Source organism: Solea solea, chromosome 7, assembly GCF_958295425.1.
Source record: "Solea solea chromosome 7, fSolSol10.1, whole genome shotgun sequence".
NCBI classification, from domain to species: Eukaryota; Metazoa; Chordata; class Actinopteri; order Pleuronectiformes; family Soleidae; genus Solea; species Solea solea.
In genome coordinates this window covers 12,047,907-12,061,086 of record NC_081140.1, presented here as the reverse complement: position 1 = coordinate 12,061,086, position 13,180 = coordinate 12,047,907, and the positions used below count along the sequence as shown (strand labels likewise).

Below are 13,180 nucleotides of genomic sequence, written 5' to 3'. Positions count from 1 at the left end.
TTAAATACCCATATGTTGGTCTGCTTTACAATAGACACTATTGTTTTTCTTGTCTGAGAGTAAAAAGTTTTAAAAGCTCTATTAAAATGGCTCAGTGGGAGAGTCAAATGGTTTGATAGATTGTACTGTTTGTTATTTATTTATTTTTTTTATTCAGTACCCGTTCAATATTTGCCCACGGAAGTGGCTCCTTTAGCATTTCTACTGATATCCTGTATCTTGCATTTCTTCTCCAAACATCAGCTCTGCACTCACTGGTGCCCTTAGCAAGTCACTTGTCAAGTTTGAAGCCTGTCAAGTGACCTGTTAAACAGTTACGGTCTGTATTTATATATTCATCAACCAAATACCTTGGACATTCTGCAAAAGATATACTGCATGTGCATTTTTCGAAATTAAATCAAAATGAAAGTCAGGAGTCAGGGGTTTAAACATGCTTGGACTGACTTTACTGAACAGAATTAAGTATTTTACCGTCTCATACGACTGCACATGTTTCTTTTTGATATGCATTGTTTGACGTGCAGCCATGGAAGTATAGTTTATTGTACATGCTTCATTTGCCAAGATCACAACTTCTACCCATCAAATTTGATTACAACATGAGTAGATGATGATTTGGGATCATTTTGGTCATTTGGTATTGTTTCCCATATTGCTGTGTGATGTAGGTCATGGTTTCTATATACCTGTGTTGTCTGTGTGTGGGTCTCCATGACAAAGGCTCAAAGACGCATTAAAACATGACTTGTGTGTGTGACTGTGGACGCAGAGTGAGTTTTTCGCTCGAAATTGTCTTGATATGTTTTTGACTTAATGTGGTCGACAATGCACTTCATGTCGAACCGTATAGCACTTGCTTTATTTTGTATGAAACAGAAAAAGTCACACAACGCCACTGTTAATCCTATGCAGTGTGTGCAAAGGCTCGCATGACATATTGCGGTTGCGACTATTCTTGGTATCACACGAGCTAAGAAATTGAACTGACTTCTGTGTCTGTCACAGCAACCTTGGTTTTTGGGCGCAGTGACATAGCATACCCTTATATATAGGGATGGATGATATAACCTGTAATATACTGTACACATATAAATATTTAGGTACTCTATTTAAATATTAGTGTAGAACTGCAGTTGCTCATTTGTGTCACTGAGAGAAAATGTTCCACTTCTTTGTAAAAACACTAACACTAATGAAGACACTTTTGAATGTAAACCAAAATGAAACCAAAACAAAAACAAACAAAGACATTATTGTAAAACCTGTTGCTCCACCTGCCCTTTTTAACAGCAGAAAATGTGAACATGTCACAGGAGAAAAAGCACAGGTGTAAACAGCAGAATGAAATAATGGCTAAATTCCATTTAGCTGCTCAAGATCAGGTTCCTGGTATTGTCCATGTTGGCTCAGTCACCCAGATATTCAGAAATTCATTTTAGTCACTTGTTCAATAATGGAATAAAACTATTTAATCACTATTTGGGCTAGTTCTGCAAGGCTGTGTGGGAACGCTATTAAGATGAAGCCTACGAAGAACCGGAAGTAAGCAAAGCTGCCATTACTGTGGTAGTGTCTCCCTGCAGTTTGGATGCAAGCTTCATTAAGAGTGTACGGTTTTCCACGTTAAAACCTCGTTCTTGTTTAGCACCTGTCGTTAGGGGAAGTTACCTGCTTCTCTTTGCACCTGCTCGAACAGCATTGAAGCTTAGGCTGATGAAATTCAACTTAAAAAAGTATTATATTCACATAAAGTGTGTCGGTGTACATTTTATGTTTTATGTTACGATTTTCACCATTTAATAATTGTAAAACACGGTGGAGTATTGCGACATATAGTACGTAAAATAATGTCAAAATATAATCAACTCCATCCATTCAGTACAAGCTACTTGTTAGCATAACTTGTTAGCATAACAAGTAGCTTGCTACGTGGCTTGAAAACGTGGCAGTATTGAACCCTGTGTTCTCTATTTCCGAGCTAACAGTAGTCGAACTACTATTTAGAATTTGAATAATGTTAAAATCACAACTCATAATGTTCCTTTATAATTAATGAGTGAGGGGCAGGCAACAGCAGATACTGAGTCACTGTGTCCTGCCACCACAGAAATAGCAGCTCAGCGAGACGGCGGAACGCCCAAATCTGTAACCCTGAATATATTTACTCACTTAAATTTAAGATAAGGCAAATGCTGAGGGGTTAATTACTATTGTGCACTGTGTGGTAAATATGCAGTGGTTCTGGACACAGCTGGTGTCATGACTGCACTAGGAGTTTGTATGAGCTGTAGGCCTACCTGTGTTTTTTCTGTTATGACAAGTCACAGTGCAGGGCAGTTTTTTTGCGTGGAAAACCTCCACGTATTTAAGGAATGTTTCAGAAAAGATCGCTGGCTCGGACACAAGCAAAAATTCAGCTGTGTCAGGACATAACACACACATTATGGACATGGTACCCATAATCACAGTTGTGAGATGTGACAATGAATTCACAGTATGTAAAGCAAATACAAAATAAAATGCTTTGCTGAAAACAACGGTTGGACTGCAGCTGTTGCGAGACAGTGGAGCTAATGGCACACATTTCCTCCAAACACACTACACACACACACTCTCTTCTCTGCAGTGAGAAAGGCTTTTAACTTCCATCACAAATGAAGCTCACTGTTAGGTTTATTAATGGGTAATTGATAATTGACTCCTGGCAATAAATAGCTATTGTCCCAAAGCTCCAAAACCACATCCAGCAAAATAACCAGAGCAAAAACTAGATGGTGTGATGCTGTGACCATTCTATACTCAATATATACTATGGGGTAACTGTTAGGTCATACCGTCCAGCCCTAGCCTGTCTTATTATGTACCATATAAGTGTCATTACACTTGTAATGCTATTTATGCTGACCTGGAACTATATTTTAAAGTAATATATGATAAGTGGTTAGTTTGAGGAAAAGCATTCCCTGGATTATTTTCAAGGAAAAACATACACACACATCTCTTTCTGTCTTTCACACACACACACACACACACACACAAGGAATGGAAGCATTGGTGGACAATGATTCAACAGTGTTTACTTAGATAGATCTTCAGGAACGGGGTGCGGGTCTGAAAGAGAGGAAGGAAAGATAGAATGACGTGCAAGGTGGTGAAATGCCCAATAAATAAAGCTCTCTGAAGACAAAACTTACATGCAGAGAGATCTGGGCACACAGACTAAACACCTATTTTAGTCTGGTGATTAATAAATCCAGTTTATGGTACATTTGACTACAGCAGACATTTGGGTATGCTGTTCTAAATGTAGCATGCAACATGCAAATCCAGCAATATTCTGTTTGTTTAGTTTGACTTTACTTTCCAGGGTACAAAAAATCTACAGTGTTCATTACAGTCAGAGACGCTATTCCAGACTGTTTAACATAAACAGATATTTACCCCCGGGGGTGTTTGCTCCACATTCTGCTGGTTCTATCAGGTGATCCAGCTATGGTTGCCTGTAAGTATACGAGAAGGTACCCAACCATATGATAGCATCTTAGCATTCAGAAAAAGATGGGGCGAGGTTTGACTTTTGTAATTCATATAATCGGAACACGCGGTGAATTTAAGATTTAGGAATAGACTTTTGATTTTCACTTATGACAAAATATAAATCCGAGCCCCATTACACATTATCTGGGCTATATAATTTCAGTTTGGAGAATGTGCATGTGAACTCAAGTTTAATTCATGACTACTACAAGTATACAGCTCTTAAATGAGTGGCACATGTCGGTTATGATGCTGTGGTGGCTAAGCTAAAAATAGGACAATATTACCATTTATACAGTGTAGCAAACATAAACTGCTGAAGTCAGTGAGTTTAAATAACAAAGCAATATAATAACATTAGATGATGATCTTGATCATGATCGCAGATGTTTTTTTTTAAATAATTGTTGGCAGTAAAAAGCGGTATTAATTGACACTGCAGCAAAAAGGGCAGCAAAATAATGTAATACACGATAAGACTAGAAATAACAAGAGAAACCAAATGATGGCAATATAAGATAAATATGATGCAAACATAGTAAACAATGGTGGTATCTGCCTGTGAAACAGCTGCGCACTACAATCTCATTCACTACTTTATGATTTGGTAGTATCTGACTAAGGATTAATGGTGTTATGGTGACATTTCTTACTTGGTTCCCTCCTCTGCAACACCCTCACAATCCAGTTTCCCCTCCTCCTCCATCTTCTCATCCGAAATCAGTTCCTGTTTCCGGTGTCGGCGAAGGCATTTTACTACTACCATGGAAAGGATCAGTAGAGCTAACGCTCCACCCACTGATGCCCCTATAGCGACTGCAATGGTTGAATCCCTTGGCGGGGGAACTGAGGAGAAGAAAGGGTTAAATTTTTTTTAAATACATTTTGTAGACAACGTAAAGACAAGTGCAGCGCTGGCTAAAAGCTCTACTGGGCTGATTAAACAGAGTGGAAGGAAAGAAAGTGGTGCTGAGTTGGTCAGTGTCCAGTGTGAGCATGTGTGTGTATGTGTGTGCGTGAGTGCAAGAGAGATGCTGAGGGACCAAGTTTAAGCTTGTTGGTCATTAATAAGTAACAAGCTGACTCAGCACCAGTAGGTCCTCACACATCAGGAAATGCAAAAACAGTCACATGCTATGATGATTAGTTAGGAAAAGTTGGTTTTAAATTTTCAGATTTACAGATTTATAAATATTATCAATAATAATATCTACTACTACTAACCATAGAATTTATTTATGAGTATGACAGGAAAACATGGACGCTCACTCCGAAGCAGGTGTTTTATACTTGAATTTGAGCTAGAAAATGTGCGTAAATCTTACGTTCGGTGACGACATTAAGCTGTATGATACCACGGCCCTGGATGCGGTCGGGGGGATTCTTCACATGGCACTTGTAAATCCCCACATCGTCCACCTTAACATCTGACAGGGTGATGGACAGATCGTTTTTGTCCAGGTTTCCAACGAACGTGACCCTCTCTCCGAACCGCTCAGGACGTAAAGGTACCATTCCTTTTTTTACATCGAAAGTCATAAACTGTGGCGAGAGAGCACAGAATGTGAGTGGCTTATCAAACCTCTAAACTTGAACGCATTACCTTCCCACGTGACTAAACCACATTTTCCATTATTTCATATTGATAACAACCATTTCCAGGTAAAGGATGAGGTGATTTAGGCACAAAAGGCACCTGGTCAGGAGTAAGACAACGTGTTATTCCTCGCCTTGTTCAACATCTCCATATAAATAACTGTGTTGCAGTGTGAGGGGTTGAAACGTAGGTGTCCTCATTACAATGTAAATTCTGCTGGAATTGGCCGCATTAAAATACCCCAGATGTGACAGGAGCACCATTTGGTCTCAACCTGTGGTCGACTTGCTTCACATTTCGCACTTACTTTGTTACATGCATGAATGTAGTATGAATTTAGTCTCAAATACCTGTGAACAATGTTGCTAAGTAGCGTGGGGCGAAATATACAGGAACCTCGATTGAAGGAGTGCATGCACAGCATTGTTTTTTTTTTCTAAAAGATGTGCAAACTTGGCCATTACCCTGTCCTCTGTGTCGTTGAGTGTTTCTTGGAAGGTCCAGTTCATGGAAAACTTGGTAACATCCATTTTGTAGCAAGACGTGAACGTGCAGGAGATTCTGATCGTTGAGCCGTTCAGCGCATCGATGTTGTTGTGCACAAGCACATCCATGCTCAAACAACCTGTAAATAACAGTAATGAATATACAGTGAAGATTAAAACAAATGAAACCTTAAATGTCTGTGAGGACTAGTGATAATGCTAAAACCATAGTCAAATCACGACAGCACCGGTGTTGAAGTCAAAGTAATGTCAAATGTTTTTGTTCAGTTTGTAAAAATGATTCACATGAATCAAATCCACACGGTTCATTTGTTGTATTTGTAAATACATACATCGGTTAGGGTCTTTGAGGGTATTTTCTTTATTGTCAGTTTGTCACATTTTGACTTTTTGTCTCATTTGTCAGCGTCGTCCCTCGGGGGCTTTGCTTTGAGAGTAGTCAGATGTGTTCCTCCAAGTATCTGCTGACTGCTGTCTTTTGGGCTGATGGTCATTCGATGTGCTGTTTTTTCACAGTCACAGAACACATTTAAAGTGACTTGTACGTCAAGCCTCCTCCAATAATGTCATAGCAAACAAACAGATTCAAGTGTTGGTGGAGAATACAATTTGACTCGATCAAATCAGCTGAATCAAGTGTGGTAAGTGAATGTCATAAAAGTGCGTTTTTCTCGAATGCTGCAGTATGTTTCATTTGTTGTGTGACGAGCATTCAGAGTAACAGAAAACACAAAGGGGATTTAATTATACTTGTTCAATATCTGAAGCTGTGAGACAGGTGCACCGACTGCACCAGTAAGCCCACGTATTTCACACTTAAGCCAAAAGAATACGCATGTATATAATGCAACGTGAAATGAAATGAAACTGTTTCCCTACAAGTTTGCTCCTCTCCTCCAGCGTTATGTGTCAGATTGGGCTCACACTCCCCAGACAGAATATCTGCCTTTCTCTCTTAGTGTGTATGTGTTTGTGCAAGTGTGCTGTGTGCGTGCATGTGTGAGATGGGACTCTGCACCATTCTCTCCTCTGCATTCGGGTGTTTCTGGCTCCCTTCCCACTGCTGCTGCTGCACCACTCCACAGGCCTGCCTGCCTCTCTGCACCACACACACGCACATACACACGCACACACTCTTTCTACGTCTTTACCGAAAGTCCATATGTACATTTCACACACATTTGCATGCAAACATCTCTCTCTATTAACAACACAAATGCATGCACATCACTGTATGTTTTGCTCCCATGCTACCAGTCAATGTCATAGGGGTGACCTGTCTGTACATACAGCTGACACTGTAACACTGAAGCATCCGTCACGGAACATACACACCCACACACCCACACACCCACACCTTTGCCACTATACGATAAGTCATACACAGAAACAGTTTAGTACAGGCTCCTGGTCCTGATGACTCAGCAGTCCTGTGAGTAAGAGAGAGAGAGTGAGAGGGAGAGGGAGAGAGAGAGAGAGTGAGCACAGAGAGCCAGATGCAGAGACGCAGAGAGACAGAGACTTGCTACCAGATGAAATACTGCAGTGAGGCAGCCTCGTGTGACTCCTCCCTCTCTCTGCCCCTCCCTCCCTCCTCCTCCTCCATCTTTTTGCACCTCTCTTGCCACTTCTCACACCTCTTGCATGTAGTACGTCTTCTATCTGATCCCTCTACCTTTCAAAATTGTAGTTTTTCAGTTTCTATACTTTCCAGCACCCCTGCATCCCTCTCCCTCTCCCTCTCTCTCTCTCTCTCATCCTTTGGTATCCCACCACTGTTCCGTTCTCCCACAAGGTCAATGCAGAAAGAAAGGTAAAACGTAGGAAGGTCTATTACATCATCTTCTCTGCACTCCCCATTGCTCTTTTCCAACTCTGCATGGAGAAACATTTCCTACATTTTTACATGCCGGTCCTATTCGATGAACAGTAGTATATCGTGATGTGTTTGAGGTTTACGAAAAAGAACGAAAACGCGGCTTTTACTTCATTCTTACAATCGTAGAGATTACATCGATGCTGTGTATTTGTATTCAAATTCATGTCTGTCCAGTCTCACGTAATAAGCGACCAAGTCCTTAGTCAGTATAAAGAAAATCTCCCAATATTCTAGAGATTATTTTTGTTTTTCATTCACAAGAATAGAACAGATACATGTGTAATCATACGTATACGGACAATATGAACACACAGCGCCTCTAGTCTCGGCGACAGCTGCTGCGACGGGAACACACATTTCTTTTCAGCGGGAAAGGTATTTCCTGAAAATACAACTCTCACATTATCCAGGACAGTTTAATTATAAATAATTGTAAGACTTCTTACAGTAGACCTTTGCTGAACTCCACAACTGACATCCTAATCCATTTAGCCTGGGAAGCCTGGACAAAGGATGAACTAAAGACCAACTAGACAAAAGCACACACACACACACATCATCATCTTGTGATTTAAAGCTACATTTAAAGCACAAAGGGCTTCAGCTGATCGTGGAGAGTCATTTACGATCTCTAATGGTGCTTGTTTTCCTTACTTGTTTTATTTATGAAAAGGAAAGGGGCGACGGGTGGATCACTGGGAGAGCGAGTTGTCTCTCAACTGGAGGAGAGTGGATGTGATTCCTGGCTTTGGCTCGTCTACATGCCGATGTGCCCCTGGGCAAGACACTTAACCCCACATTGCTCGTGACGGCTGAGCCTGTCAGGAGCATGCTGTGTACATCGGTGCACTGCATGGATGTGTGAGTGAATGGGTGAATGGGGAAGTCGGTAGTGTAAAGCAGCTTTGAGTGGTCATTATAAATGCAGAACAGTTATCTTTTAAGATACAACTTGGTACAGTGGTGTTAAATGATGTAAATAGGTTGGTGTTGTAAAGTATTTGTACTTTGTTGCTGTATTTAAGTACAACATTCACATATCTGTACTTTATTAGTGTTACTCGTTACTACCAAATAAAATCAGAAGAAGAGTTGGTAATGATCTGTATTTATATAGCACTTTTTTAGTCTTGAGCTGCTTTATACTATAGTTTTGCCATTCTTCTTTCATACCCATTCACACATGGACATGGAGTACATGGAGTACATGGAGTTAAGTGTCTTGCTCAAGGACACATATAGCAGAGCCAGGAATTGGACTCACAACCTTCCAACTCACCCTACCAGTGAGCTACCATGGCTCAATCTTACTCCTCACTTTTTTAATACTTAAGTACGTTTCATATCAGAAAATTGCTTTTGATTCTTAAGTACAGTAAATGTCATATACTTTTACTTAAGTAATATTATGCAAAGTGACTTCATCCAACGTAATTTTCTGGTAAGATACTATATACTATATCCCTTTTTAGGTAGTTTATACAAGACTGCTATTGGGTGCTTAACTGTGTGGAATCTTTTCATTTTTCTTTACTATTTGACTCTGGACTGTGACCTTAGAGAGCGACTCCCTCTACAGTACAACCCACCTTAACATTGAAATGACCTTTATGTCCCAAGGGCGATATTAGCTTATCGACAATTGTACCACAAAGAGTTTGGCTATAAAGCCAGAAGTGATGTCCGATTGCTTGTTTCTTTTCTTTCTTTCTTTCAGTACCAGGGTTACCATTGAGGGACCATGGTTTGCAGAGTAAAAGCTGATATTTTGTGGCTTTATACCTCAGGCAAAGTACAGGACAAACAGGCGAATACATTATTTGTGCAGCTTTTCACTTCGCTTCCACTTCTAGAGCAGCGGCATGGTATCTGACTACTTGATACACATGTGCCCTATTCACGTGTTACAATTGACTAGTTGGAGAAAAGTAGTTCACTGCATTAGGTATATAATAGCTGCACAAGCTCATACTCATTTTCAATCAATACTGGAACTACGACACATCAAAGAGAATATTGACCAGAATGTGCAAGAGTTAAAGGTACTTTCCATCCCTTGTCCTCCTCTCCCCTCTGGTGTTTCACTCTTACATACATTATTGATGGTTGTGTCTTTTAGAGCCATAGAGGCTATAGCTGTGTTACATGTAGAATCAAATTCAATTTAAACATTCAAAAAGCACTTACAAGGTTTGAAGGGAATCTATAGAGCATATGGGGATAGCGGTATACTAACCCGTGCAGTTTTTGGACGGCCGTAATGTAAAGCATTAGCAGCGGAGTTCAGTTGAGGTTTAAGTCGCTGTCCTCCAACGTTCATGGGGTGGGCGTAGACGTTACAACAATACAGTAAGACCACAAGGAAAACTAGTAATGTGAGTTTGATACAGGAATCCTGGTGAAAGATATTTAAAATGACTGCACTCTCTGGCAACACTTGATTCAAACATACTACTGTATCAGTGTATACTCATATACTGCAAGTACACAGTATGTCTTACAATACCAGTGTTGGGCAGTGTACCTTCACATAGTTGTAGACAATTCATATTTTCTAGATAAAAAAAACCAGTGTAAGAATGGATGATGACGTTGAGATACAAACCAAAACAATTACCTACATAAAAAAACAACGCTCTTTGACAACTCAGCCTTGTAAGGGCTGTTAGGCTAAACGGAGCTAATGCCAATTTAATCTTCAACATGAAGTCATATTCGTTTTGGGGTTTTATTTTGCTGTAGAAAAGCCACGACTGGGGTTTGAATCCCAGGATCTCCTGTTTCTTAGTCAGCCACTTTTAAACAAGTAAGCCACAACACCAATATTTATATCATAAATGACAGTAATATCTCCGAGTGATTCGATGTTTGTGTCTTGTGCTTCAAGTGGTGTGGTTCAAGTCCACTGCAGCTACAGTGCATGATCTCTTCTCAGTGTGCTGCTGCCCTCTAGTGCTTCTCTGTTGTAACTGTGAAACAGATGTTGAGTAAAATTAAAACACTAAAGGACTCAAGAGTGGAATATTGATAGGAAACTGCAGCAGAAATTCAAGCCTACACTGTTGTACACTTAACAACTAGGGTTCTTCTGGACGACAGCATGCATGATAAGAAAGAACATGTACAGTAATATATATATATATATATATATATATATATATATATATATATGTACTTCAAGATCAAAATGAAAAAAAGTGCTGTTTTTAATCTTTTCATTGTCTTTTCTTTTAATTTAGGCCACATCCTTTTGAAAAGAGACAGAAAAGGGGGCGACTGGAGCTTAGTAAGCAACTCTGTGTGACAATCTCAGCAACACTGGTGAGAGTGCAGTACAGCAGGGACACTAACACTATCCACACACTAACTGTGACTTGGTGTTTGGTTGGTTCAATCACTAAAGACGATCACTCTAATCAAAATCGCGTTTCCTCCTCACGTTGATAACCTTCACCTAAGCTTTGATACAAGGCCTTGTGAAGTGTCACATATATGCCACAGTAAACATGTGCTCAATCTGGCAACTCATACTTTGATTCGTCATTCTCTGAAAACACTAAAGATCTTTGTTAAACATTCATTCATCATCGTTATTTCATCAATGAGTTGGTATAGAGTCAGGGTGGGAATCAGAATCTGTCAGTATTGGTGTCAGTCAACTGTTAAATCTTGATATAACTAAACAATCCTATATATCGCATGCTTCACTATGCACAGAGTATAAAAATGTCAATAAAAATCAGCAAAAGCTTTGTTTTGTCATGTTTGGGCTGTTTATGTCTTCTTTTTTGAGGCAACAATCATTTTTACACAGTTGGATAATTATGTCTTTGAAATGACTCTTAAACACACTCGTTTCTCGTTTAGGTAAATTATACTCTTTACATTGAACTGTATTGTTTGTGGTTAAAATAATAAAATAATAGTATGTGTGTTAGGTAGGTAGTGCAGGTCAGAGAGGAGGGGGACGTGTGCCTGTGTACTTTTGGTCATGGTCCCACAGTCCCTTGGTCTTGACTTATATTTTAACAACCCCCACATTTTTACAATTTCACTTCATGGGAGCGAAATGCCTCTTTATAGGAGCTTGACTCCCATCGGTGCAAATGAAAGACAGTTTTTGAGTAAGTTACTGCCAAGAAAAAGGCAACAACTGAAAGCGCAGAAAAGGCTGCAAAGTAATGATATGGTGGCGTTGTTTCTACTGGACCGGCAGGTTCACTTTATGTCTTTGTGATTTTTTATAGAGTATTCGTTATTTTACATCATCACTATCCAAAGAACTTGCTCTGGAGGGAAGTCTGAAGAAAGGGGCTTGGACTTTTGAATTCAAAATGTAGCCTGCTCTAACAGTTTTTCCAGGAATTCCAACCCTACCTTTAATATGTGTTAAGTGTACATGTGGTATTAAAAAAACAGAAAGGACTAACATTTAACAGCTGGACTACAGCACATACTGTAATCTGCTGTAGAGCATTGTCTTGTATGTTAGGTTCTATTCCATCATCCTCCCTCTGTGCAGTGCTGCTGCTGTGGGGTTGATGAGATGTGGGTCACACAGTGTGAATGAGAGATTTTCATCTTGTTTTTATGGATACCACTCACTGTAACATCTCTCTGTTTCATGCATTCATGTGTTCATATCGACCTGTGACACGTAAAGTAAACACTGTAGCGGCACCTTTATTACAGGCCCATTCACACTGCTCACAAACACTAGTCACTCGCGAGCACACAGCCCTACCGGACACATAGTATTTATTATTACGGTGCATCATCCTGTTTGAAGGCCGTGATACAACATGGACTCTCATCTGACACCAACCAGTGACAGACACAGCAACACTGACACACGATCAGTCTCAGTGTTGCAGGTCCACGGAGGAGGCTGCAGAAGTCTTGTTTTGACAGATGATCTGTTTAGAAGCTCTTTATCCCATTACATCCATTATCATCACACCCACACACACACACACACACACCAACGAAGGGAATGGGCCTATAGACGCTGTGTGGTGCGCGAGGACAATGATCTTATCGAACTGATGATCGGACGTATCAATGTGGTGAAGCATTGATCGGTTTGTTTGGTTTTGTTTTTCTTACCAGAGAGCGAGAGCAGCAGCAGCAGCACCGCGCTCAGCAGCTGAACACCAGAGCTCCTCTCCTGCGCAGGGGAAGACATCTTCTCTCTCTCCTCCTCGTTTATTTGTTGATTTTTGTTTTTATTTCAACTTAGCACGTATTATTAATTGCCTATATATATAAAAAAGGAAAACATTAATATATACAGCAAAAAAATAGCAGATCTAGTCTTGATGTGCGCGTTTAAAATGCTAAAAATTGTATTTTTGTTTCAGAGGCAGGACATGGCTGGCAGTGTCTTTAGCCGTGTGACGGTTGATCTCGTGGTTGTCGGGTTGTTGGTGGATGGGGAGGGAGGGCAGGGAACACTAACATGATATGGACTGTTAAACCCCCCCCCAAAACAATTATTTTAAGTAAATGATAAGTAAATAAACTGCGGATAGAAAAACACAGAGGTAGAGGCGATGGTGTTGAAGTTAAATTAATGGTTGATAAAAAAAAAAGTACTGTAGCTTTAAATAAAAAGCGAGGTGCACAACAATAAGACTCTTCCACATAAACTTAGACACG

General features: G+C 40.0%; 1 protein-coding gene across 2 annotated transcripts; it reads right to left on the bottom strand.

Annotated features, from left to right (window-relative positions):
• Nucleotides 1-2,414: 2,414 nt before the first annotated feature.
• Nucleotides 2,415-12,929, bottom strand: scn2b (sodium channel, voltage-gated, type II, beta). 2 transcript variants are annotated; one of them, XM_058633559.1, is made up of 6 exons: nucleotides 12,629-12,929; nucleotides 5,602-5,762; nucleotides 4,866-5,082; nucleotides 4,194-4,386; nucleotides 3,445-3,503; nucleotides 2,415-3,114 (listed from the first exon to the last, which is right to left on the bottom strand). In XM_058633559.1, the coding sequence occupies exons 1-5, from the start codon at nucleotides 12,705-12,707 to the stop codon at nucleotides 3,494-3,496; spliced, it is 660 nt and encodes a 219-aa protein (XP_058489542.1). In that variant the 5' UTR covers nucleotides 12,708-12,929; the 3' UTR covers nucleotides 2,415-3,114; nucleotides 3,445-3,493. The 2 variants fall into 2 exon arrangements, with proteins under 2 accessions (XP_058489542.1, XP_058489543.1); XM_058633560.1 differs by lacking the exons at nucleotides 2,415-3,114; nucleotides 3,445-3,503 and having other exon boundaries at nucleotides 4,190-4,386.
• Between the last annotated feature and the right edge of the window lie 251 nt (nucleotides 12,930-13,180).

What these genes read in the sequence shown, in the direction of transcription:
- scn2b (XM_058633559.1), bottom strand. Translation starts at nt 12,707, where the DNA reads ATGTCTTCCCCTGCGCAGGAGAGGAGCTCTGGTGTTCAGCTGCTGAGC. An exon ending in TCAACGACACAGAGGACAGG is followed by an intron (nt 5,083 to 5,601) that starts GTAATGGCCAAG and finishes CTCTCGCCACAG; the next exon opens with TTTATGACTTTCGATGTAAA. An exon ending in GCTTAATGTCGTCACCGAAC is followed by an intron (nt 4,387 to 4,865) that starts GTAAGATTTACG and finishes TCTTCTCCTCAG; the next exon opens with TTCCCCCGCCAAGGGATTCA.